Here is a 27,352-nt window from a genome sequence, read left to right on the forward strand (position 1 = left end):
ACTACTTGATGATATATCATCAGGTGTTTTGTCTTTTCTCAATTTTCTCTGCAGGTTCTTACGTTGTCGCTGTAATTTATCATTTGGGTGAAAGGTTCAAATTGGTGAAATGTTTAATCCACTTCAAATACACATCCAGTGGATCTGAAAAGACAAATGTAATAATATTCTTGTCGGTGACTATTGAAATGATTGCAATTACAGACAGGACGTGTCTAGCAGACTTCTGAGTTGTAGAGGGTAGCCAGAATTTGTTTGCCTTAATAGCAGAATTCACAGTACACATATAAGAGCAAAACACTGCGTAACGGATAGAACAACTCCAAAAGTTTTTGGAGTTTTGGCAACCTTGACATTTTCAGCATTTATTGCTAGAAAATGGTGACATCCACCGTAAAAGGCGATCCATGTGGTTATGAGACAGATTGGCGGTTGGTCATGTCACCATTGGTGGTCAGATTGAAGTTCACTGACTTTCGAATGGAAAGATATAAAACTTTTGGAGCTACCGTACTTTTGTAAGTGTAACTATGCTTTAAAAATAATTTCTGACATGTCAGAAGTAATGATCGGTGCGCTCTGGGTCTGAGCATCGGATGCTGAGGCCCTCATCAGTCGTTAAAATGAATGGGCAGAAGTGCCCAACTGAGCACTGTACCCATTCTGCTGTCAGCGAGTTCTCTATGGCTCCATATGATTATGGTGTTAGTAATGATCATTTTATTGTCTCTTACTTTGATACAGATTGGAAGGTGGGCAAGTCGTGTCAAGTTTCAGAGTTCATCAACTCAAAGCGCGGTCGATATATGCTCGTGTGAATGAAGTCTTAGCTGTAGATTTCTGCTGTGGTTTTGTCATGGCGTGTCGGTCGCGACCGCGTCGTAGCATGGTGGCCTCAACGTAGGCCAAGATCTGTCGCCTAGTAATGCAGGACAAGGGTTAAAGCACCATGTACAGAGACTGCTGGTGCTGTCTGTCTTTACTGCATGATGCATGCTTGATTAGTCATGCCTAGGAGAAGGTTGGAGGTCTGCTTCCCTAATTGCTGTGCTAGTCTTCAAGTTTGGAGTGGCTTTATATTCTCACCTCTCCCTGGGCTCAATGTTGCTTATTCAGTTCTCTAGAGGAAAGGCTGGAGTCTGGTGTTCCTCTAGGGTGGGTGAATTGCTACATGTTCAGATAAGTGCCATTGTTTGCTATCAGTTGTATTTTGGTTTCCATAATTATTGTTACTTTGTGGTGTTGGTTCATCTCTCCAGGGGTTCCTATAGGGGCATTCAGGGCCCAGAAAGAAGACCGTTGTGCCGCCTTTTATCAAGGCGATGACTCCGCTTTAGGCAGGGACCCGTCACTTCCTTGCTAGGTTAGGGTCAGGCTTCCTTCCTCCCTGGAGGGGTGCTACTGATCTACATAGTGTGATGTTTTCTTATTTTCCCGCAGTCTGTACATTGCCCTGCGCTGTGCTCTTGTGCTGCACGGGCTTTACTCACTGTTTTTCAGATTTCTGGTGTGGCGTACACTGTTCTACAGTGCAGAGTTTTACAACTGCAGTAGTATGAACGTCACCCTGCACCTCGTTTGCCGTACAGACGTGACAGGTTTTAGAGGCAGAATGCGAATGGAAAATTTCACGTTGGATTCCACTGTGTGAACATTTCCTTATAGATAGGACGCAGAATCTGCAGTTCTCTATGCGCAGTCGATAGAACACAGCACAGCAGCCAGGCTCCTCCCACCTGTAATAAAAGAACTGAGAATCAAAGTTACACCCTGCAGAGAATATGGGGAAAAATACAGGATACAGGTCATATAATGGCCTGATATAGTGTTATTTCTCATGTACAGACACGGCAGCTTATTCTGAAGAGTCACCGGAAAAATTTGGAGCATTTTATATTTTGCGGCTCTGATAACATCATGTAGGGCTTCTAAAAATGTGGATAGAATTAATGTGATTTGGGAGTATAAACTTTATTTAATAAGCCTGTAAGCAGTTCTCCTGCTCTAACCGCACACATAATCTGTGAATCTTCTGTGAATCTTAATTAAAGTGACCCTCTGAGTTTGGAAAAACAGTGATGGCCACACCAACTTCCCTGACTACCTGATGCACATTGTACTCTGACTGGCCAGTACTTCTCATGTGGGCGACACTGGACATTCAAAGCAGCATGTTGTGTCTTAGACTAATGATGCATTCTAATGCACAATGTGCATCAGGTAGGTGGAGGAGCGGTTCGGCCATTTTTGTTTCTGGAGGATCGCTTTAACTAGCCGAATGAGTCTGAATAGTCACTACTATGAGATCAAAGTATTTGTCATGTTTTTTTTTAAGCAGGGGGTGACGGTGAGCTCAAGAGAAAGCTTCCCCAAGGTTAAAGAGAACTCAATGACTTTGTTCCATCCTCTGGTACCATGGAAGGGACATTTAGAAAAGGATAAAGGGATTTAGCAAAACCTAGTTTCTGAAATATCACACCGTTGATGATAATATCAGTAGATGGCGTTACCCTTTAAGTTAGATGAAGATCGTAAAACCCCTTAACCTACTGCATAGTATCCATGGCTTAATATCTGCGTAACCCTAACCTATAATATGTTTTTTTCAGGAAATGTCTCCAAACGCTGCACAAGCACGGGTTGGTCTGAGACGTTTCCATCCTATATTGTCGCATGTGAATTCTTCAGTAATGACTCCCGAACAGACCAGGTATTGTATACTTTTCATATATCTTTTCATATTTCCCGAGCCCCTGATTCAAAAATGTAAAAGGTACCTAGTGACCATCAGGAGGGCATGATAAGGGAAGGAATGTGAGGTACAAACATTTCAACTTTCAAAGACTGCAAAGAGAGATAATCACTTCAATGGGCATAATGTGCTATGGTGTTTTATTTCTTACATTAAGTCCCACTTCTAACCCAACCCAATCCATTTTGTGCTCCCACACAGTAATAGTGCCTTCCTTTAACCCTTTTCAATCCAATTTATATCCTGGTTTTCCTAGGGGGGCTTACTCTTTTTCCGCCGTTATACAACGGCGCTATCTGCTGGCTAAAGCCAGTACTGCATGAGGTGACACGTTAAATAGGCTCCGACAGCAGAGAGGCTGGCAATATAAAGTAAGAGAACACTGATGGACGTTTTCCAACATCGGAGCTGTACAGCCTTAAATCATAATGTCTTAAGACGTCAGACAGTGGATTGGAAAGGGTTAACACACAGTAATAGTGCTCCTTTAATGCCTTACACACTTTTATAGTGTCCTCTTTGTGGGGCACACTGTCATGGTATCCACAAACAGTACAAATTCCTGTCCCTTTAGTGTCACTTTACAGCAGTGATGACCCCATTAGTACCGCACACACAGTATGATGCATCCTTACTTCCCTCACCACAGTGCATGCTCTCTAACATTGATCTGAAGGAATGCTGCCTTCCAATAGGTGGCACTGTGGAAGTGTTATTCCATCCCCCTTATTTGCATATTACCCAGAGGAGCATGGATGGCCTTATAAGTTTCCTCATTCACCTTCTAGGTGCTCTCCCTAAGGAGAAAAGATAGTGTTTCTGACCCACATCACAGGCCTCTCGTTAGCAAAGCCAGAAACCTACTGCACACTGATGAGGGGAAAGCACCCCAAAACAGCTGTCTGTGTATGGATTCTGGCTTTGCTTTCAATTCCCAGTCATTGTTACAAGACTTGTATAAAGAGCTAACATTGATCTGAAGGAATGTTGCCTTCCAATAAGTGGCACTGTGAAGGTATTGTTCCATCTCCCTTATTTGCATATTACCCAGAGGAGCATGAATGGCCTTTTAATTCTCCTCACTCACTCACTCACCCTCTAGATGCTCTCTCTAAGGAGAAAAGATAGCATTTCTGACTCTCAGTGCCCCCAAACAGACAAAATGTCCTTATGATGTCACATTGACAGTATGACGCCCTCATACATGAGAGAGGTTCTTAGTTCCTGCACAAAAAGTGCCCTAAGTCATTCCCCCCATACACTACACATGCCCTCTTAGTGCCCCCACACAAAGAGGTCTAGTGATGCCCCAATACAGTACATATGCAATCTTAGCAAGTCTCCTCCATGCTGTGCTGTCTGCTGCTCATTATACCATGCCTGCCGAGCTGCAGACAGCACAGAGTAAATGGGGGAAAAGGGAGGGACACAAATGCAGTTAAATTGGGACACTTGGCATGCCTCTAGGGACAGCAGGACAGTACCCACGAGAACTAAGACTCCCCTGATGGTATTAAGATGGTCGGGAGGCATGGTTATCTGGTCCTCGTCTTAGTAAGGCCGAATAAAGACTTATAATACGTCCATCTACTTCAGCCTATTATTCCTCTCAAAGTTTCTCCGGAAGAAGGTTAAAAAAAAGAGGTAGAAGCCAATTTTCTTCATTTCAGAGAACAAAATTCCATCCCAACTCCAAAATATTGCAATCAGAATAATCCCGGGATCACCGACCCTTTAAAGTAATTAGTGACTATAACGTGCGATACTGTAACACTCATGAAAGGCGTCCAGGCCCCTCTTGTACTCTTTTATCGAGTTCGTCATCCCCACGTCCTCAGGCAGAGAGTTCCATAGTCTCACTGCTCTTACGGTAAAGCCTACAAGCTTATATCTTTACATTAGTCTGTTCTTACAGCTCTCCTACCTGCTTTGTCCCTGTTAGTCAGTATGCATGCTTCCCCAATACTTAAATCCATCTGCCTCCTATTAGGCACCGCAAGACATATACCTATATAGAGACGAAGAGAGCCTGCACTGTGCCCACCAGAGTATACGGGCTTGATATAGGGAGGAAAGTCCTGCCAGGTCTCTACTTGGATATCTCCTATTATTTTCTCTGAGCAAACATGCGGTACTAATGTTGTTATTTACTCTGTTTCACACACTAATCTCTCTAATCGGTGGAATTCCACCTTAATTATTATTGCAGCAAATAGAGGAGAGAGGAAAGATTCCATGAGTCTGTAGGAAAGGGGTATGAGATACAGCATTGCATGTCTCTCTCAGCTTATATACGGTAGATGCAGGGGCGTAAGTAAAGGCTCAGGGGCCCCGATGCAAAAGTTGAGCTGCCCCCCCCCCTCTATCTGTATCTGTACCCGTACCCATACCTAAACCATGCTGCACAGAGACATAACTTGAAGCTTCTGGGCCCCAATGCAAAACCTGTAACAGGGCCCCCAACTATAATGCTTTATTCATAGTACTGGGCTGCCTATATGGAGAAGAGAGGCCTTATGGGCCCCCTAAGGCTCCTGGGCCCGGGTGCAACCGCATTCCCTGCACCCTCTATAGTTACGCCCCTGGGTAGATGAGAGCTGGTGACAGCATTAATGGTAGGCTTCTCTGGGTGGCTTGCATCTCTTCCTTTCTGCAACAAGTAACACACATTATTGAGAGGAACCCCACCATTGCCTTGCACATCTGTTGACAGAATGCAGACGTCTGTTTATGGCAGCCTGTATTCTACAAATGCCTCAGCAGATGCCAAGGAGATTTTGGTTTCCCTCCTTTCTTCAATATAGATCCGGTAATGGAAGTAGATCAGGGAACTGCTTTATACGCTACCCTACCAAAGGTAATTGGACACCTGAGCAAAAATCAAAAGTAGTATTTATTTCTATATGTTAATACTTAGCGGGGCTCCTTTGGCCATAATGACATCACATACTCTACGTGGTATACTTTCTGCTAACGTCTGATACACTTCATCAGTTATTTCCCTCTAGTCATCCTCCAAATGTCAGGCGAGTTCTCTCAAAGAAGATGGATACTGTTCATATATCTTGACCCGACATTCCAGTTTGTCCCAAGGATGTTCAGTAGGGTTCAGGTCGGGACTCTGTCCAGCCGGTCCAATCATGGAACATCCATTTCCTCAACCAATGTAAAACAGGGTTGGGTTTGGGACGCTGTCTTGTTGGAAGTATGGCTGACCATTCCCAAAGTTTTACCACATTGTCGGCAGCACATTATTATCTAGAATATCAAGGTATATCTTCATGTTCATGGTTCTTGTCACCACAACCAATGGACTGAGACCGTTGCACGTAAAACATCCCCATGGCATTGCAGACCCTCCGCCACCGTACCTAACTGTTGGCAAAGCACACTCACATAGAAGACATTCCCATCATCCTCCACACCCAGGTACGTCTATCTGATGTGAAGATGGAGTTGCATGACTCATCACTCCATGGAATATTCTTCCATTGCTCAATTACTCAATGATGAGACTCTTTTGCACCATTGTAGACGTCCTGATGCATTGGGCTTTGTGATGGACGAATTGTGGCATAACCCATATATCCAATAGCATGCAGTTGTCGTCAGCAACTATGGCTGACACCTCCCAGGGTCTTCATCTGCCAGTGACATACTAATGAAACACGATTAGAGATGAGCGAGCGTATTCGGAAAAGCACTACTCGCTCGAGTAATTTGCTTTATCCGAGTATCGCTGTGCTCGGGTCTGAAGATTCGGGTGCCGCTGCGGCTGACAGGTGAGTCGCAGCGGGGAGCAGGGGAGAGCGGGCGGGAGAGAGGGAGAGAAAGATCTTACCTCCGTTCCTCCCCGCTCTCCCCTGCAGCTCCCCGCTCCGTGCCGGCACCCGAATCCTCAGACCCGAGCACAGCGATACTCGGATAAAGCAAATTACTCGAGCGAGTAGTGCTTTTCCGAGTACGCTCGCTCATCTCTAAACACGATCCATTCTACTGATAGGAGTGTCTATATACTTTTGGTAGGATAGCGTATGCTTGAACAAGGTAAAAGTTATATCAATTGATTTGTAGGTGAGAACGACTGCATTATGCTTATTGTATATAGGGGATGTTTTCGTGCCCATGCTGAGCTTTTGTTACACATTAGAGGAAATAGTGGTCTCAAAAAAATGAAATTCTGTCTACACAGTAGCTGACGTCTCGCTGAACCTTATGATCCTATTAGAAAGCGTAAGTGATGGCGATAGGCTGGATGCGATGCAGCTTGAAGCAGGTTGTTTTATATGACTCACATACTGTATGGCCCCCCAGCGCTACAAACACTTATACTGAAAGCAGAATTAAGTGGCGTTAGTCATGTATCTCACAAAATGTCACCACTGCTACTTAAGATATGATCTTCTGTGTGATATTGATGGGTGTCAGATGAATCAGCGGGTGAGTGGTAGGAGGGAGGGGAGCGTAAGTCACATAAAAGCAGTCTCAAGAGGATGGTGAAGTTATGAAAGTGGAAGAATGAGGGCGATGCAAATAAATTCAAGTAGGTAGGGGGTAAATGGTGTGTTTCATAATTAAAGGGGCATTCTACTAAAACAAGAACATTTTCCAGATTAATTATTGAACTTTAAAGTAAAAAAAAAGGAATTGACTTGACTTGGGTGATACAGAGAGAAATACTAGGCTTGAGTCACAGCTTATCGTAAAATGCTTCATAGTTCAGGTGACATCACTAGGTGCTGAGTAGGTCTAGTAATACTGTAGGCTATGCTAATGGAGGGGAAAGGGCTAACAGCATAATGAACCCAGCAGACCAGAAGAAGATCGCTGGAGCACAGATTGCTAGGCAGATTAATGAAAGGAATCTTGTAAAGTTCTCACATAAACAGGAATATAATAATAAAAACTATAGCATAATACTACAGTGTGTACCAGACTAAACTAACTGTAATACCGCCCCCTATGTACAAAAATATAAGTACTATAACACTGTTGCTATGTACAAGAATATAACGACTATAATACTGCCCCCTATGTACAAGAATATAACTACTATAATACTGCCCCCTATGTACAAGAATATAACTGCTATAATACTGCTCCGATGTACAAGAATATAACTACTATAATACTGCCCCTATGTACAAGAATATAACTACTATAATACTGCTGCTATGTACAGGAATATAACTACTATAATACTGGCCCCCTATGTACAAGAATATAACTACTATAATACTGCCCCCTATGTACAAGAATATAACTACTATAATACTGCCCCCTATGTACAAGAATATAACTACTATAATACTCCCTCTTATGTACAAGAATATAACTACTATAATACTGCCCCCTATGTACAAGAATATAACTACTATAATACTGTCCTCTATGTACAAGAATATAACTACTATAATACTCCCTCTTATGTACAAGAATATAACTACTATAATACTGCTCCCTATGTATAAGAATATAACTACTATAATACTGCCCCCTATGTACAAGAATATAACTACTATAATACTGTCCCCTATGTACAAGAATATAACTACTATAATACTCCCTCTTATGTACAAGAATATAACTACTATAATACTGCCCCCTATGTACAAGAATATAACTACTATAATACTGCCTTCTATGTACAAGAATATAACTACTATAATACTCCCTCTTATGTACAAGAATATAACTACTATAATACTGCCCCCTATGTATAAGAATATAACTACTATAATACTGCCCCCTATGTACAAGAATATAACTACTATAATACTGCCCCCTATGTACAAGAATATAACTACTCTAATACTGTCCCCTATGTACAAGAATATAACTACTATAATACTGCCCCCTATGTACAAGAATATAACTACTATGATGCTCCCTCTTATGTACAAGAATATAACTACTATAATACTGCTCCCTATCTACAAGAATATAACTGCTATAATACTGCTCCTATGTACAAGAATATAACTACTATAATACTGCCTCCTATGTACAAGAATATAACTACTATAATACTGCTCCTGTGTACAAGAATACAACTACTATATTACTGCCCCCCTGTGTACAAGAATATAATTACTATAATACTGCCTGTAAGTACAAAAATATAACTACTATAATACTCCCTCCAATGTACAAGAATATAACTACTATAATACTGCCCCCTATGTACAAGGATATAACTACTATAATACTGCCCTCCTACATACAAGAATATAACTACTATAATACTGCCCCCTATGTACAAGAATATAACTACTATAATACTGCCCCCTATGTACAAGAATATAACTACTATAATACTGCTCCCTATGTACAAGAATATAACTACTATAATACTGCTCCTATGTACAAGAATATAACTACTATAATACTGCCCCCTATGTACAAGAATATAACTACTATAATACTGCCCCCTATGTACAAGAATATAACTACTATAATACTGCCCCCTATGTACAAGAATATAACTACTATAATACTGCCCCCTATGTACAAGAATATAACTACTATAATACTGCTCCTATGTACAAGAATATAACTACTATAATACTGCCCCCTATGTACAAGAATATAACTACTATAATACTGCCTCCTATAACTACCGTTCAGGGGCAAAAGCGTCTCTCTTATAGAGCATCAGCTTTTTAATATACTTTTTATTTCAATTCCTTGCTTATTTTTAAGATCTCTTTTTGCTGTTAGTGAATTCAGACATTATTTACATCTAGCAGCTGCAAACACATTGCAAGGGTCCAAAGCAGCAGGATTGGGGTATCCCAGCTCGACGTCAGCCTGATGCACATAGGGTGCGGGAGTCATCATTGCAGGACAAACAACGCTTTATTAACTGCAAAAGCTCTGTGCCCAGTTTGCTGTTGATTGGTTTTTCGCCAGCCTATCAGCAGAGCAGACAAATACAGCGGCTCACCTCTAATGCAGTCACCATTTCATGGTCACATACGATGCTACACCGTGATTACAGTGCAGTGACGTCCGGTGATCATAGATGACATCGCCTTTGACTGCAGTTGTCTGCTTTCTATTTTCTTTCTCAACTAGACCCAGATCGCCATAACATTTTCTACCTAAAAAACGTATCTCTGCACACAAAGCTGCTATTCTGCTGCCAGTGGTCATTAGTGGGAAAACACCTTTAAGTTGCTTCACTTTGCCAATTTTAAATGCAGTGCAGCAAATCAACAATATGGTTACAAATGTATTCACTCCCTTTAATCCTGTATATAAGTAACTGTTAGTCTTGTTCCTTGACAGAAGGATTTCTATGCCTTAATACAGACCGGGTATACAGTTGGACACAGTTTATCCTTAATCTCACTGACTGCGGCCATGATTATTTTGTGCCTCTTCAGGTAAGAAAGAAATCTGGTTCATCAGGTAGCGCTGTACTAGAAACGTGTCGGACTAATGGAATTGTCAATTTGCATGGAAGTTTCACTTTCATGCTTCTTTCTTGTGACCACATTGTAGTTCTGGGCTTATAAATTTGGTTGCAAACTATTCTTTTATAAGTCATGTAATGTTTTTCCATATTTCATTATTCTACATCACTTCCATAACTCCACTGCAGAATCTTGTACTCCTGTGCAGGGTGATCGACTCCTGGCATCTTTTTCCTTAGGTGGTCATGTGATCTCCACTCTGACCACTCTCATCTGCTTTGGTTTATGGTATCTGAAAGTTGTCAGATTCTCAGTCTGTGTGATGCTGTTTCATGGTTCTAGCACACAATCTGTTGAGGGGTGGGGGGCACAGACACACAGTTACTGATAATGATCACACCGGTATAATAGAGGAGATCACAGCTCATGCTCCTGCCTGTATACTTATGGTCTGCAGCTTATTTAGAAGAATGTATAAGGTAATGATGATCATTAAACTGCCCTCCTGCAAACAAACATGGTATAGCCTTAGTCTTAACTGCTTCTGCTCTTTTTCTTTTCCTCCTCCTACTTTTTCCCAAATGACAACCATGTCAATATGGACATATGGACCTACAGCTCTCATGTTTCCACAAGGAGCACATGCTGCTATTGAGGTCCTGTTGTTGATGGTGTTGGTAGAACCGCTGTGGCTCTACTTCTACTACTTCCACCGTGTTTCCTCCTCCCTTCTCCCAAAACAAAAACTTCCCAAGTACAAGAAACAGCTATAGCTCTTCAGCTTTTCCTTGGAGCAGGCCCATGCTTGGCTCTTCTGTTCACCTGGTACAATTTGTCCTTTGCAATTGTGACATTACTTTTAAAACAAGCAGCTCACCTGCTGCCTTGCATAGCAAAACCTTTAGTAACTCTACAGCTGTTCTTTGGAGCAGGCAATTGGTCCGATACTGCCACGAACCAGTTATTCCACTAATTGCTCATCGCTAATGAAGAGAATGGCAAAGCTATAATGCAGGCTGACACTATATAGGAGAGAAGGAGCAGATGCGCTAATAGAAATAAGCTAGAATCTGTATCATCTGCTCGCTTCAATAGAACCTGATGGATCCAGATTGGAGAGAAGGAATGTTTTTCTGTTTTGCCGATATTAAATTGTCCACAAATAATGAGCTGCTCGTCACTGACTGATACACTGTAACTATTTAATTAACTTTCGAGAACAAAGGGTCAGTGCACAGAATCTACCATCTTTACTGTTCCATCTAAACAAGATTTACGCCTGACCCATAATGCAAACTTTCCTGTTTCTTCTAAAGCTGTAAAGTTCACTCGGTAATGAAATCTGTGAGACGTGGAAAATTATAAACGGCATCAATAACACAGAATGTGAGCGAACCGTACGCCGCACTATTTATGGAAACAGCGGCAAAAAAAGGATAAAGAATGATCATTAAATTGCACTTATCATTTAAACTGACCCATTTAGAGTACCATGTAAAAGAAGGCAATGCCCGCTTAAAGCCCCAAATATCGTTACAATAAGCTGGTGTTCATATATACTTGCATTAAGGTATTATTTAGTCACAGTAGAGCACAGTGGAGAAGTAATATTTCATCACTGTACGGCTGTATTATTGAGTTATATATTGTGGTATTATTTGAGGTGGATTCACACAAGCGTGTTTATGTGCATACAATTGTGCGCACAGAAACACGTGCCTATTAGAACCATTGGTTCCCTATGGTGTGTTCACATGTCCGTGTTTTTCAGGCATGCAAACACGTACACCTGCAAAACATGGGACATGTGTGCACCGTAGGTCCGTGGTGTGCGTCAATATTCCCCAGCGGGGAGTCCCCTTGTCACTGAACACTGTGACAGCATTGACCGGCACTTCTAAAAACCCATTGAAAGCAATGGGCTGCCGGCAAGCCCTGCAGGGATTTTCGGGGTAAGCCTTTAAATATAAGCCCTTCCCTTAAAATCATCCCTAGAATGTGTTAAAAATAAAAAAAAATTATACTCACCTCTCCTCAGCTGCCGGGGCTTACACGCGTCTACCCTGTCTTCTCCCTGCACTGCTCTGAAACTCTTTGAACAGGCGGGGATTAAAAATCCCCGCCTACTGAAAGTGCTGTATGTGATTGACTGAGCGCTCAGCCAATCACAGGCAGCTCTCGCCTGCCATTCATTGAATGACAGCTGAATGCTGTCTGTGATTGGTCACAGCACTCAGCCAATCACAGGCAGTGCTTGGCCATTCATCGAATTCAACCACGTGGGTGCGCGGTTTTGTGAGCACCTATGTACGGCACACGCTCGTGTGAATGCACCTTTAGTCACTGTATGGTGGTATTCTTCAGTCACTGCAAGGTGGTATTATTTAGTCACTGAATAGTTATAATACAATAACTATAATATTTATTTTGCCACTGTATGGTCATATTATCCAATCATTGTTATAGTGGTGTTATTTAGTTGTTGTATAGTGCTATTACTCAGTCATTGGGGGATGGTATTATTCTGTCACTGTATGGCACTGTTATTATGTCAATGTATGGTTGTATTATTAGTCACTGTATAGTGGTATTAGTTACTGTATGGTGGTATGATTAAGTCATTGTATAATAGTGATATTTGGTCATTGTACGGTGATATTATTCTGTCAATGTGTGCTTGTATTATCCAGTCATTGTATGCTGATATTCAGTTACTGTATGGTGGTATTATTAAGTCATTGTATAATAGTGATATTTGGTCATTGTACGGTGATATTATTCTGTCAATGTGTGCTTGTACTATCCAGTTATTGTATGCTGATATTCAGTTACTATATGGTGGTATTATTCAGTGAGTGCATGCTGGTATTATTCTGTCGCTGTATGGCGGTATTAGTCATTGTGTAGTGGAATTATTCTGTCACTGTATGGTGGTATTAGTCATTGTGTAGTGGAATTATTCTGTCACTGTATGGTGGTATTGTTCAGTAATTGTTTAACGGTGCTTTTTTGATCACTGTATGGTGATATTATTCTGTCACTGTATGGTTGTATTATCCAGTTATTGTATGCTGATATTCAGTTACTGTATGGTGGTATTATTCTTTCAACCTATGGGCATATTATTCAGTCATTGTGTAGTGGTGATCATGCTGTGGGAGTAATATTCAATCCTTGTACAGCGGCATTATGTGGTAGATTCGACTGTTTGTGTTGGGACAGATTATTTAGGAATGGGATTAGTACTGGACACATGCCGATGAATAATAGATTTTACTATGCACAAAGCATATTATTTCACTCCTTCTGCTAATGATAATTTTAGATACATGTTCTCAGCAGACAGTATCACACATGACAGGCTTAGATACACCAGCTTAGCAGACAGAATCACACATGACAGGCTTAGATACACCAGCTTAGCAGACAGAATCACCCATGACAGGCTTAGATACACCAGTTTAGCAGACAGAATCACACATGACAGACTTAGATACACCAGCTTAGCAGACAGAATCACACATGACAGGCTTAGATACACCGGCTTAGCAGACAGAATCACCCATGACAGGCTTAGATTCACCAGTTTAGCAGACAGAATCACACATGACAGGTTTAGATACACCAGCTTAGCAGACAGAATCACACATGACAGACTTAGATACACCAGCTTAGCAGACAGAATCACACATGACAGGCTTAGATACTCCAGCTTAGCAGACAGAATCACCCATGACAGGCTTAGATACACCAGCTTAGCAGACAGAATCACAATATTTTCCTGAATTTTCATCAGTTTCACATGGTAGGTCAGTTGGAACAGGTCTGCTTGTTACTAACAAGCGCATCCATGCAGTTAGGGACGTGTGCAGGTCATGGATGTGCTGTCACATTCGCCAGCGCTCTCCTATTCGTGACTCTGGTCCCTGCTCTGAGAGCAGAACTGATCCTCAGTGTAATTCCCCCGTAGTCACAGATCATATTCCACTACCAGGAATCACTTAATTGAGCCAACGAGTAACAAAATAGGATTCCTTACATTATTATTCATTCCAATCTAATACAAGGTTTCATTGTATCCAGTTACTGGAAGTAGCCAAATGTGCAACAATATGCTGAAATAACAGTTACCAGTGTAAAGTATACATCGTGTATATAGTGATATTGACCATATTGGTATAACCTGGGTATCTCCTGTATATAATTATATGTACAGCTGCTATAAGTTATACATTCTTTTTATAGTTATATGGACTATACTGATATAATCTGGGTATCTCCTGTATAGAATTATATATGTACAGCTGGTATAAATTCTACATCCTGTATCTAGTGATATTGACCATGCGGGTGTAACCTGGGTATTTCCTGTATATAAATATATATGTGCAATTGGCATAAGTTATACATCTTGTATATGGGGATATGGAGCATGCTGGTATAACCTGGGTATCTCCTGTATATAATTATATATGTACAGCTGGTATAAGTTATACATCTTGTATATGGGGATATGGAGCATGCTGATATAACCTGGGTATCTCCTGTACGTGGTATCCGTTATACATCTCCTGTATATAGTGATATGGAGCATGCTGGTATAACCTGGGTATTTTCTGTATACAATAATATATGTACAGCTGCTATCAGTTATACATCTCCCTGGAGATAGTAGTGATATGGTCAATGCTGGTATACTTTGGGTATCTCCTATATATAATTATGCATGTACAGCTGGTATAGGTTATGCATCCTGTATATAGTGATATAGACCATGCTGGTATAACCTGGGACTCTTCTGTATATAATTATATATGTACAGCTGGAATAAGTTATATATCTCCCTGTATATAGTGATATGGACCATGCTGATATATCCTGGGTATCTCCTGCATATAATTATATATGTACAGCTGGTATAAGTTATACATCCTGTATATAGTGATATGGACCATGCTGGTATATCCTGGGTAATTATGGTACAGAAGAGGCAGCATTATTACTGATGGGGGGAAAAGCGGGGCACTATTACTGTGGGGAAGGCACTAAAAGCAGCAGTTACTGTGTGGGTGTAATTCATACTCCATACTCTGGGCAGCCTTAATCTGGCCCTGCAGTGGACTTCACATCTTGGTTTCCTCAATGTTACAGCAGCGAGGCACACGCCAACTTGGGCCTTCACTAAATACGCCTGATACCGGTTTCACTCAAATGCAGCCTCCAACATCTGTAGCCTGACCTCTCATGCTGCGAACCGGCCGTGTCCATACCACACCAGATGCCCAAAGTCGTTAATGTTGTTATGACAGAGGTTTCCCATACGATACCCGTGGCTTTATTAACGCCTCACATACAACTCTACATATGCCATGCTGCTCACACCCAATGCCTTTCTGCGCCATTACAACCATCATACACAGTTCATATTACATCATAAAAATATGACATCACATCATCTTGTCAATTCGGCCTTGTACTGACTACAATCTCTTGCTAGAAATAACTTTTTTGGGTAGCCCCACATTGTCAGGACTCCCACCCTGGTCAGGAAATTTACTCCTAACAGTCCCAGGGAAATTGGCTCACTTATAAATAATGTTGACATCCACTTTGTTAGCTATGGGCCACTCCATTATGTTTGTATGATGATTCCCATCTTTGCAGACCATTTTAGCACCACCAACTCGGTGGCGGGGAAGGAGACTCCCTCTCCTCCCATGCTCTGCAAGGTCCTCAGACCTGGTGTTCTGCTCATACTCATCAGCCCCTTCTTCACTTGCCGAATCTGCCACTCTAGGAGGACTTTAAATGGCCCTCCTTAACAGTCTCTCCGGGCCTCTGCAAACTCTCCAGGATGGGGAAACGGTCACTGAGCTGCTGCCAATTCCCATGGCCTCCACTACTTTACATAGCTCCACTTTATGAGCTGCGTCACACTAACTTGATCCTTGCCGTGTCACTCCAGCATTTTCTATGGTGCCTTATCAGCGCCGAGAAGGTTCTTGATCCTTCGGTGAGCGGGCCTTAGTGTCCCCCTTCACTTCTCTATCTGGGGCCAATTCTTCACAATTACATCATTCGCTGGAGGGGGCAGTGCTTAGTGCGACCAATGGAGCGGCTCATAGAGTAGGATCTGGTCCACCATTGTTTCAGCGGTCTCATCATTCCTTTGGTGATAGATGACACCGGGAGCTATGGTCCTGAATACATTCTGTAGGAGGAGGAGGAATCAGTCAGAAGGGGCATTTTCCTAGTACCCCATGTGTGACTTGATATGGACATTGCAGCACTAGAAGCACTGTGCCGCTACGTCTTTAGATGGGTGCATCTAAAAGTAGGATTGGCGCCTCTCCTGATTGGGAATCATTAATTGACTTGTGGGCAGTTAGAACGTCTTCTGTAACAATTAACGTACTCTTGGTTGCAATTCTTAGTGATGTTGATCCCTAATAGATTAAAAAGGAGTCACAAGGAAATGTGACTTCTGCACAGCATGTTGTCAGTGTTTTGCGGAGTCCATTTGCCTGTTATAATTCCTCTTCACCTTGCCCCCACACTCGCCTGGCGCCAGGCTGCTTTTGAAAAATGCCTAAAGACATATTAGAGGCGATGACACCCTGACACTTTTTCACAACAATTTGACACTTAAAGTGAAGTCTTCTTATCTGCAGACTGGAAATAAAGGAGAAGGATGGCAGGATCTCAGCACCTCAAGGCAGATCATATTCACAAGGTTAAAGGAAGTGTCAAAGCAAAGTGGCAAGATGTGTGGATTGTTAAATATACGTGTGACTTCAAATAAAAAGAACTGTAAGCTGCTTTTTAAGTTTTAGGAATATCCTTGTTTTATGGCGCACTCCACTGTTATATAAAGTATGGGATTAGCTTTGAACTTTGTTACAGCGTAAATATCCATATCGACTGCATACAAAGTTGAGTAAATAAATTACATTACTTATCCTGTACTGATACTGAATTACATCCTGTATTATACACTAGAGCTGCGCTCACTATTCAGCTGGTGGAGTCACTGTGTACACACATTATATTACTTATCCTGTACTGATCCTGAATTACATCCTGTATTATACTCCAGAGCTGCACTCACTATTCAGCTGGTGGAGTCACTGTGTACATACATTATATTACTTATCCTGTACTGATCCTGAATTACATCCTGTATTATACTCCAGAGCTGCACTCACTATTCAGCTGGTGGAGTCACTGTGTACATACATTACTTATCCTGTACTGATCCTGAATTACATCCTGTATTATACACTAGAGCTGCGCTCACTATTCTGCTGGTGGAGTCACTGTGTACATACGTTACATTACTTATCCTGTACTGATCCTGAATTACATCCTGTATTATACTGCAGAGCTGCACTCACTATTCTGCTGGTGGAGTCACTGTGTACATACATTACTTATCCTGTACTGATCCTGAGTTACATCCTGTATTATACCCCAGAGCTGCACTCACTATTCTGCTGGTGGAGTCACTGTGTAAATACATTGCATTACTTATCCTGTACTGATCCTGAGTTACATCCTGTATTATACCCCAGAGCTGCCCTCACTATTCTGCTGGTGGTGTCACTGTGTACATACATTACATTACTTATCCTGTACTGATCCTGTGTTACATCCTGTAGATCTTTTATTATAAAAGTATGAAACATAACAATAAAAGCAAACTGTAACAATAGTAAATAATAATAATACAACCGTATACAGAGATAAGGCCCTTCACCCAGAGTCCATGGTCCACAAACAAAAGAAACCCCATGTCTGGACTCCCCTCCCCCCTGCCGCACACTCGCACACACACTCAAAACAAAACACAATATACCTAAAAGAAGAGCATCCAGCTATCCAGAAGAGAAAACTAAAACTAAAACTACAGGTCCAGCCGTACCGCACTGAAACCCCATCATAAACAAAATTAGGCAATAACGTAAACATAACATATATATATACCAATAATTAACTAAATATGAAAATAAAGACCAAGCCAACCGGCATACAAAAATAACTAAAGAAATAGTTTTTCAAAAATTTTTTTTTTTTTTTTTTTTTTTGGGTCCCCAGTGCAGCTCGGGGGCCATGCCTGCTCCATCAGTCCGTGCCCAGAGTTCTAAAGTTCAGGACGTGCCAAGCCACACCAGGGTTTTTTTGTTTTTTTTTTAATATATATAAACTGTACAACACTCTGCCTGCCGCAGCCTGGGGGCCAAGCCCGCTCCACCAGTCCGTGCCCAGAGTTCAATGTTCGGGACGTGCCAGGCTACGGCTCAAGGCGTGAAACCACTCCCCCCCCCAACCCCCCACCCAACCTAACTACCACCCAGAACGTGAATATATACATATAAAACATACAATAACCAATATACATGACATACACGATATATATTAACATAACCCGAAAGCCTAAGGTCGGCTCACCTGCAGCCCTACTTCACTCCATTTTGCCCAAATCAAAACAAAAAGCTTTATGGTGCACTCACAGCCCGCCACCGGGATTGGAGGTGATAAGCCGGGCACAGACATCACAATGTACTATCCCTTGCATTTTCTCCCTATTCTTTCCCTAATTTGCCCTAGACTGTCCTTAGTCTGCCCCTCAGTCTGACCCTTCATGGAAACCTGTCCCTGCCCTATCCCTCCTCTCTCCCTATCCTGTCCCTCCTCTCTCCCTACTCTGCCCCTAGAAAATTAAGAAAAACAAACTGTCCCTAACGAAATACAAGCCCTCTCCATAGGAGAGAAGCTTTAGATGTGCCCAGCCTCTCATACTCCAAAGAACGCACCTTCACCAGGTCACCCAGGATGTTCCTACATACCGTATCCACGGGGAGGACTTTCAGCTCCGTCGAGATTAAACACCGTGCACTCCAGATGTGGAACCTGACCACTAGGCTAACTAGAAATAAAGTGCAGCGGTCCCTGCCACCAAGGCCTCTGAACGCTCCATAAGCCCACTCCGCATAGGAGAGGTGTGCCAGCTGAGGCCAGCCTATGGAGACCCCTACCCGTTGGTATACCTCTGTATTAAAGGGGCACTGAAGCAGGAAATGCTCCATGCTTTCCAGCACGTCGCTGCACTCCTGACGGGGGCAACCCCTGTCAATCAGAGGCCTGCTCTTCAAGTTACCCCTTACATACAGTCTCCCGTGAAAGCAGCGCCAAGCCAAGTCCCAAAACTTCAAGGGGACCCGGGTTGAATTCAGTAAACGTAACCCTCCCTCCAGGTCCCGACTTGGGCAGTCCTTGAGAGCCAGGGGCTTCTGGAAATGGGTCAACAGGACTCTTTCGTCGAGGAGCCTCCTCGTCAGAGTCCTGATCTCCCACATCCCCAGACCCCACCGGCGTATCACCTTCAGAACCAAGGTAGCGTAAGCCGGGAGATGTCCGTGCTGCGTGCGAAGGTCCTTCACTCGCCCTCCTGTCTCCCATTCCTGGAAGAAGGGCCGAAACCATCCCCTGCAGGAGTAGACCCACGGAGGAGCCCTCTCTTGCCAGAGGTTGCCTATGTTGATCTTAAAAAAAGTGTTTACAAGAAACACCACGGGGTTGACCATAGACAACCCCCCTAGTCTCCTCGTGCGGTATGTAACATCTCTCCTGATCAGGTTCAACCTATTCCCCCACAACATTAGGAAGAACAGGTTGTAGACCCGAGTCCAGAGAGGTTCTGGCAAAATGCATACGCTGCCCAGGTAGATGAATAACGGGAGCAGGTATGTTTTGATCAGGCTAATTCTTTCCCGAAGGGTCAAAGACCAACCCTTCCACTGATTTACCTTGTGAGTTGCACCATCCAGCCTGTCCACCCAATTTTGCATGGGGTAATCCCCCTGGCCGAATTTGATGCCAAGTACTTTTGCTGAAGTTTGGGGCACCGGAAGGGTGTCCGGGAGATCAAACGTAGGATCCCCCCTTCCTAACCAGAGACTTTCACACTTATCCCAGTTGACCATAGACCCGGAAGCTTCCGAGTAGCGGTCCACCTCCGACACCACAAACTCCGCCTCCTCTCTCGAGGACACGAAGAGCGTGACATCATCGGCGTATGCCACTGCCCTCAGGGTAGCCTCCGGCACCGCCCGGTCCATCCCGACCCCTGCTATAGGTCCACAATCAACCCTCCTAAGGAAGGGATCTATCGCAAACGCATACAACAGGGGGCTTAGAGGACAGCCCTGACGGACGCCGGACCCCACCTCAAAAGGGCGGCCGGGCCAACCGTTCACCAGCGGGAAAGTCTCAGCCCCTGCATACAATGTTCGCAGCCAATCAACAAACCCCACTGGCAGGCCGTATCTCAGAAGGACGGACCAGAGGTACTCGTGATTAACCCGATCAAACGCTTTGGCCTGATCCAAGGACAGCAGGTACCCCTCCCAGTGACCAGCCCTACCTTGCTCCACTGCCTCCCGGACACCGAGAACAGCGCTAAAGGTGCTACGGCCTGGAACAGAGCAATGCTGCGCCCCCGAGAGGAGCCGGGGTGCAAACTTGACCAGCCGATTAAACAGCACTTTTGCCAGAACCTTCCTGTCCGTATTGAGAAGCGCTATGGGACGCCAGTTCTCAATACGGCTCGAGTCTTTACCTTTTGACAGAATGATCAAGGCCGACCTCCTCATTGACTTTGGCAGAGTGCCCGAGGAAAGACACTCATTTAATACCTCCGTCAAGAGGGGACTCAAGAGGTCCCTGAAGGTCTTATAATACTCGGATGTTAATCCATCCGGACCTGGCGACTTTTTGGGCCGGAGCCCATCAATCGCCAGTCTAACTTCCTCTTCTCTGATCTCTTCTGTCAAAACGCCAAGAGAGGTGTCTACCCCTGGCCCAGGGACAGCTTCAGCCAGGAAAGCCGACATCACTTCCGAATCTAGATCCCTCTTTCCCAAGAGTTGCGAGTAGTAGGATCTGACGACCTCCAGAATCCCTGATCTGGATCGATTCAGGGACCCCGTACTGTCAATCAGTCCAGTGACCACTTTACTATTCACTGACATCCTACAGTTTCTGTAAGGGTCGGGCGAGCGGTACTTCCCGAAATCCCTCTCAAAAACCAAGGATGCGTGTCTGTCATACTGGCACGTCTTGAGTAAAGATTTCACTCTGGAGATCTCCTCGCGGCTACCTCCAGTCGAAACGAGATGTTCGAGTTTCCTCCTCAGGCCGTTGTACAGGCGGTACCTGTCCAGGCATCTGAGGTTGGAGAGCTCACGGAAGAACCTCGCCGCCCTCCTCTTGAACATCTCCCACCACTCTGACTTACTGCTACAGAGATCCAGTAATGGTACCTGGCTCTGCAGAAAATCCTCAAAGGACTGTCTTATCTCTGCTTCCTCCAGGAGTGATGAATTCAGTCTCCACAAACCTCTACCCATCCGGGGGGTCTCTGCAACATTCAGAGAAAACAATATTAGACAGTGATCGGAGAATTCCACCTCAACAACGGACACTGGTGAAGAGATGGCTTCCTCCTTCAAATAAAACCTGTCTATTCTAGACCTGCTCTGACCCCTATAATAGGTGAACCCCTCGTGGCCTGGGGTGTGCCGGATGTGGACATCCACCAGGCGAGCCTCGCTAGCTATGCTATTAAGTGCGACGCTGTCAAAAGTCAACCGCCTGTCTCCAGAGCCTCCCCTATCGCGGGCTCTTGTGACTGCATTAAAGTCACCTCCAAAGACAACTTGGCGGCTGGTAAAAAGGTAGGGCTTGATCCTCATAAAGAGACTCTTCCTGTCCTTTTTTGACTGGGGACCGTAGATGTTTACAAGTCTCAATTCTTGTCCCTTCATGAGGACATCTAAGATCAGGCACCTTCCCATTTCTAATTCAATAACTCGTCGGCATTCGACCGCTGCGGTAAAAAGGACCGCCACTCCGCTATACGGCTCGGCCGCAAGAGACCAGTAGGAAGGGCCTGACCTCCACTCCCTTTTTGCCTTATGTATGGCTGCCAAATCGGACAGCCTGGTCTCCTGCAAGAATAAAATGTCGGCTTCAACGCGGCCGAGAAAATCAAAGGCCGCAAATCTAGCCGTATCCGACTTAATGCTGGCAACGTTAATTGATGCCAGAGTCAGCGGAGTGGGTGCCGCCATCATGAGTGATTAAATTAGATGGCTTTCTTCCTCACACCCGCTTCTTCGGGGTCAGAGGAAAGCCCCTTGCTTCTTTTTTTGGACACAGATGTGTCCATAGCAGGGGATCCCCCGACCCCATCGTCCTTGTTTCCAGGCTCCAGAGTAGCCCCCTCCCCGGAAGGAACTATGCCTCCACGAGTAGGAGACTCAGCGCCCCCTGTTGACCCTTTCTTTGCCCCAGGCACCTTGCCCTTCGCTTCCCCCTCAGAGGAGGAAGAGATGTCTTGAAGGGCCCGGTACCTGTTGGAGAGTCCAACTGGAGGCGAGCTGGCTTCTCCTTCCAGTACTTTGCCAGGGGTGGGAGAAGATCTTGAATCCCCCCTTCGCTTTCTCCTAGTGGCACCTAGCTTACGCCGTTTCTCTAACCACCTCTTTCCTTCCTCATCCACACTCTCATAGTGGGAGGAATCTGAAGAGTTGGTATTTCTCTCCTCCCTCTGGATCCTCCTGTCCTCTTCATCCACTTCGCTGTCCCTCAAGGCCTCAGCCGCACAATTTGCTTCAGGAACAGGGGCCACCATTGACCCACCTGCTGTGGGCGCTCCTGTCAGCTCCCTGCTCCGTCTGCGTTTGTCCTGACGCCTCTGCTCAGCAGGCGTCTTTTGCCGGTTCTTCCCTGGCTCCTGAGCTCCTCCACCTCTGCTAGTCCCCTCACCCCCGGAGTCCGCACCATGGCCCCCATCCGTAGGGGCTGACACCGCATTGGCAAAGGAGCGTGGACAGCGACTGAATGGGTGACCGAGATCACCACACAGGTTACACCTAATCTCCGCACAGGAGGCGGCTAGATGACCCAGACCCCCACACAGAGCGCACTTCAAGGTCTTACAAGCGGCGCTCAAGTGTGAGGGGTCGCCGCACCTGTGGCAGAGCTTCGGCTGCCCCTGGTAAAAGGCCAGGATACGATCCCTGCCGAGGAAGGCTGCAGATGGAATGTGTGCCACTGAGTTACCTGAACGCTTCAGCTTGACCATAAACGTCCAGGCCCCGGACCATATGCCGTGCTCATCCCTGTTCTTTCTGGGCATGTCTGTCACCTCTCCGTATCGACCGAGCCACGTCATAATATCAAAACAAGAAAGTGACTCGTTACGAGTCAAAACGGTCACCTTCTTGACTTCGTTCTGGCGAGACACCACCTGGACGGCAAAGTCGCGCCAGCCGGGCTCGCTTTTCATCAGCTCGTAATTCCCCCAGAAGAGTTCTAGACCCTCTGGGCGAACGAAGCTGATGTCAAACTCAGACGTGCCGAAGGGATGGATTAGGGCAAAGATGTCAACCGCCCTAAAGCCCATCTTCAGTAGAAGCTCCACTACCCTCGCCCTCGGGGGGCATGTATCATTGCCCCTCCAACGAAGACGGACCACATTCCTACGACCTGCGTCCTGCCCGGGTGTTGGTAGGGACCATACGGTCTCCCCCCTTTGCTCTCGGAAGGCTCCTAAGCCGTGTCTCTCTGTCCAAAGAGATAGGTTCACCTCTCTTCCTCCAACTGTGATTGAACTCTCCCCCTTCCGTAGAGCCCCCAGGAGGCGCTGTTGCAATACGCCCTCTCTAGAGCCTGGAGACAAGGAGGACCCTTCCCCTCCAGCGGCGACACTGGCATAACTCCTACCAGCTGTCGTCGCCGCCGGAGGGGCGACTGGAACCTGTGATGTGCCCTGACTATCCGCAGAACCTGTGCCTATATTTACAGTAGGTTCCCCTGTGCTGAGAACAGTAGCTTCAGCCCGTACCTCCGAGTGCGTCGGAGCATCAGACTCGCGGGCTGCACCAGACACATCCACACCTTTCATACCAAGACCTTTCATTCCAAGACCCTCTGGACCGGACTTGGGGTTAGAAGCAGCTTTTTTATTTTGGGCCTTGGTAGACCTGGGGGGTGGCACTGCTGCCCCATCTTGCGCAGCTGCAACCACCGTAATGACCCCCCCATGGTCAGCACTCTGCATTCCGGCAGTATTAACATTTTTATTTTTGCTTTTTCCTTTACATTTGCCAGCAGCCTCCACATCACTGGGTGCCTGGGACCTAGGCTGGGACCTAGACTGAGGGACCCCTGTAGACCGACCTGTCGCACGGGGGACCCCCGATCCCGCGGCACCCTCCGCATCACTGGCCTTACTGGCGCTGGCAGTTCCGCCACTGCCAAACTCTTTTGCCACCTTGCCTTGTCCTGTGCTGGCCGCCCTGCTGGCTGTTTCTGTCACTGCACTAACTGAAACAGGGACAGGGGACCTGGCCAGTTTAACTCCTTTATCCCTGTTCCCATGTTCAAAACCCACTGCAGAGTCAGAAACCGGGGTTCTCAGGGTGGGGGTGCCCTGATCCGACTTTGCAGCCAAACCAGCGCCCCCCGTCACATACACAAATTTCTCCTGCACCAAATTCTTTTTTTTTCCTTTTTTCGCCTTGATTTTCACTTCCTCCTCTGGTAAATCATCACCAAACTGAAGGCCGCTCATATTAGGGGGGGATTCCAACAGCCTTATCTGCTGCATTATTAAAGCGCCCCCATCGCTTTTATCTTCTTCTGGATCAGAATCCCCGGAGGTTAGAGGCAGCGCAACCTGCTCCGGCCGGAGGCTGCTGGTGGTTGTAGTGCCACTCTGGGTCTGCTCTCCTGAGCAGACAGGCTGCTCCCTCAGACTGTCCTGGTAGGTGTCCTCCTCAGAACAGTCACCACTGCTGTCTCCATCGCTGGAGTGATCAGCCTCCTTGTGACCGCTGTGTCCTGACGCCATCTTGGAGAACCTATCACTGTTTATTAATTTTTCCCTAAAGGGACCACTTTGCTCAAGAATCCTGTCCCTCTCTTCCTTGCACCTTTGTATGCAATTTTTACAGTCTTGTATGGACTTGCTGATTGCATCTCTTTTTCCTTTAGCGGCGGTCTGGTCCTTCAGTGACCTGGCCGACCGCAGCTTCTCCTTCTGCAGGAGGATTTCTCTCCCCGCTCGCTCATAATCCGCCATGCTGGTGGCCAGACGGGAGGCCAGCTCTACCACAGACTCCCCTTTCCGACGATCACTCCACTGTAGCTTACCTTCTTTGCTGAGCGTTTGGCTGCGAGTCTGACTGCGGGTCATCATCTCGCTTCCAGCGCTGTCAGATGCGGCTGCACCAACCTGCTGGGCCATGTCACTGCGCCTGCGACCCGGACCCTCTCTCTTCGCAGCTTTACTAGCTGCTCCGGCTTTCCTGGTTGTTGCTGCTGAAACCACGTATGCCGCCAGCGCCGCTGATGGTGTTGTCGCTGCCTTCTCAGCACTCCCCCCCCTCCGACCGAAGCCAGGGGGGGGGGAATTGCGTGACTCCATAGAACAAGAAGCCCAGCTACGTGCTCTGATCCTGGGCTCCAAAACAGGCTTCCAGCTGGGACTGCAACCACACCCTGGTTCTCTGAGGAGCTCCAACAAACCACACCTTACTCCAGAGATGCACTCACTATTCTGCTGGTGGAGTCACTGTGTAAATACATTGCATTACTTATCCTGTACTGATCCTGAGTTACATCCTGTATTATACCCCAGAGCTGCCCTCACTATTCTGCTGGTGGTGTCACTGTGTACATACATTACATTACTTATCCTGTACTGATCCTGTGTTACATCCTGTATTATACCCCAGAGCTGCACTCACCATTCTGCTGGTGGAGTCACTGTGTACATACATTGCATTACTTATCCTATACTGATCCTGAGTTACATCCTGTATTATACTCCAGAGCTGCACTCACTATTCTGCTGGTGGAGTCACTGTGTACATACGTTACATTACTTATCCTGAACTGATACTGAGTTGCATCCTGTATTATATCCCAGAGTTGTACTCACGATTCTGCTGGTTGAGTCACTGTGTGCATATATGATTTGTCCTGTACTGATCCCGAGTTACATTCTGTATTATACCCCAGAGCTGTACTCAGTATTCTGTTGGTGGAGTCACTGTGTACATATTGTACATTACATTGCTTATCTTGTACTGATCCTTAGTTACATCTTGTATTATACCCCAGAGCTGTACTCACTTTTCTGTTTTATGCTAATGAAAACCTGATTTAAACAATATGTAATTTTCTGGTTATACATCCCCTTAAAAGGAGATATATCCGTGTGTATGGCTGGGTTTAGACTGTGTTTAAAGGGGCACTAACCTTTCAGACAACTTATGTTCATCTACTAGCTTGAGTTATTCTCATTATTTCTGTAATATACTTGCATTAAATATTTTGTTGCTTTACCACTGTAAATCACGTTTGAAGTGGCTGCCATTGGGGGTATTGCAGCTTCTCTCCAATCCATTGTCTGTCGTTAGGTACAGGGATGTTTCCTTAGCAACAGGGGAGGAGTTATCTTTACAAGGGGCATTCCTGTATATTCAGAGGCTGCAGGCTGACACACTGATAACAATCTCCACAATCTCTGCCTCTCCTGTGTGTTAGTGCATGTGTGTATTATATTGGGTTTACTCACCATTTGGCCCGAATGCCTGAATCTACCTGGGAGAGCAGAGGGGTGGGCATTCAGATACTGCAATCCTGCTGATTGGACCGCATACCCTGCACTGCAGCTTGGGAGGTCAAGGCAAGGAAGTGCTGGGCAGTGAACTACTGGCAGGATGCTAGGCTTGCTACACATCCTCTGCATAAAAGTGAATTGCAAATAGCAGGACAACAAAAAATTAGGGAAGACCACCCGAAAATCCTATAGACATTGCATAGGTTGCAAACACTAGAAAATGAGAGGGTAAGGAGAACCTGGTGTATCTTAGAAATCTTCTCAGAGTTTCATTTGAATGTCCAAAGATGGTATTCAAATAGAACCTGGAATAGAACCCTTGACCCTAATGAGAAAAAACGGAGACCAAGGGTGCAAACAACGTTAGGTCACCAGAGATGAATAGTTCTTTTCTGGAATCCATTTTTGTCTTTTTAGACAGAAGCCTGGAATGAAAAAGCTCAATGGAGACCTAAACATATTCTTTACCTAGCCCAAGAGATAGCGAAA

General features: G+C 45.1%; 1 protein-coding gene across 1 annotated transcript in view; it reads left to right on the plus strand.

The window, feature by feature from the left end:
* The window catches only part of VIPR1 (vasoactive intestinal peptide receptor 1), a 221,795-nt gene that overhangs the window by 154,356 nt on the left and 40,087 nt on the right, over positions 1-27,352 (plus strand). Inside the window, exons 4-5 of the mRNA XM_066584602.1 lie at positions 2,610-2,710; positions 10,043-10,140. Coding sequence (XP_066440699.1) covers positions 2,610-2,710; positions 10,043-10,140 — 199 coding nt within the window. The remainder of the gene's footprint in view (positions 1-2,609; positions 2,711-10,042; positions 10,141-27,352) is intronic.

The sequence above is a fragment of the Eleutherodactylus coqui genome, chromosome 12, assembly GCF_035609145.1.
Source record: "Eleutherodactylus coqui strain aEleCoq1 chromosome 12, aEleCoq1.hap1, whole genome shotgun sequence".
Lineage (NCBI taxonomy): Eukaryota > Metazoa > Chordata > Amphibia > Anura > Eleutherodactylidae > Eleutherodactylus > Eleutherodactylus coqui.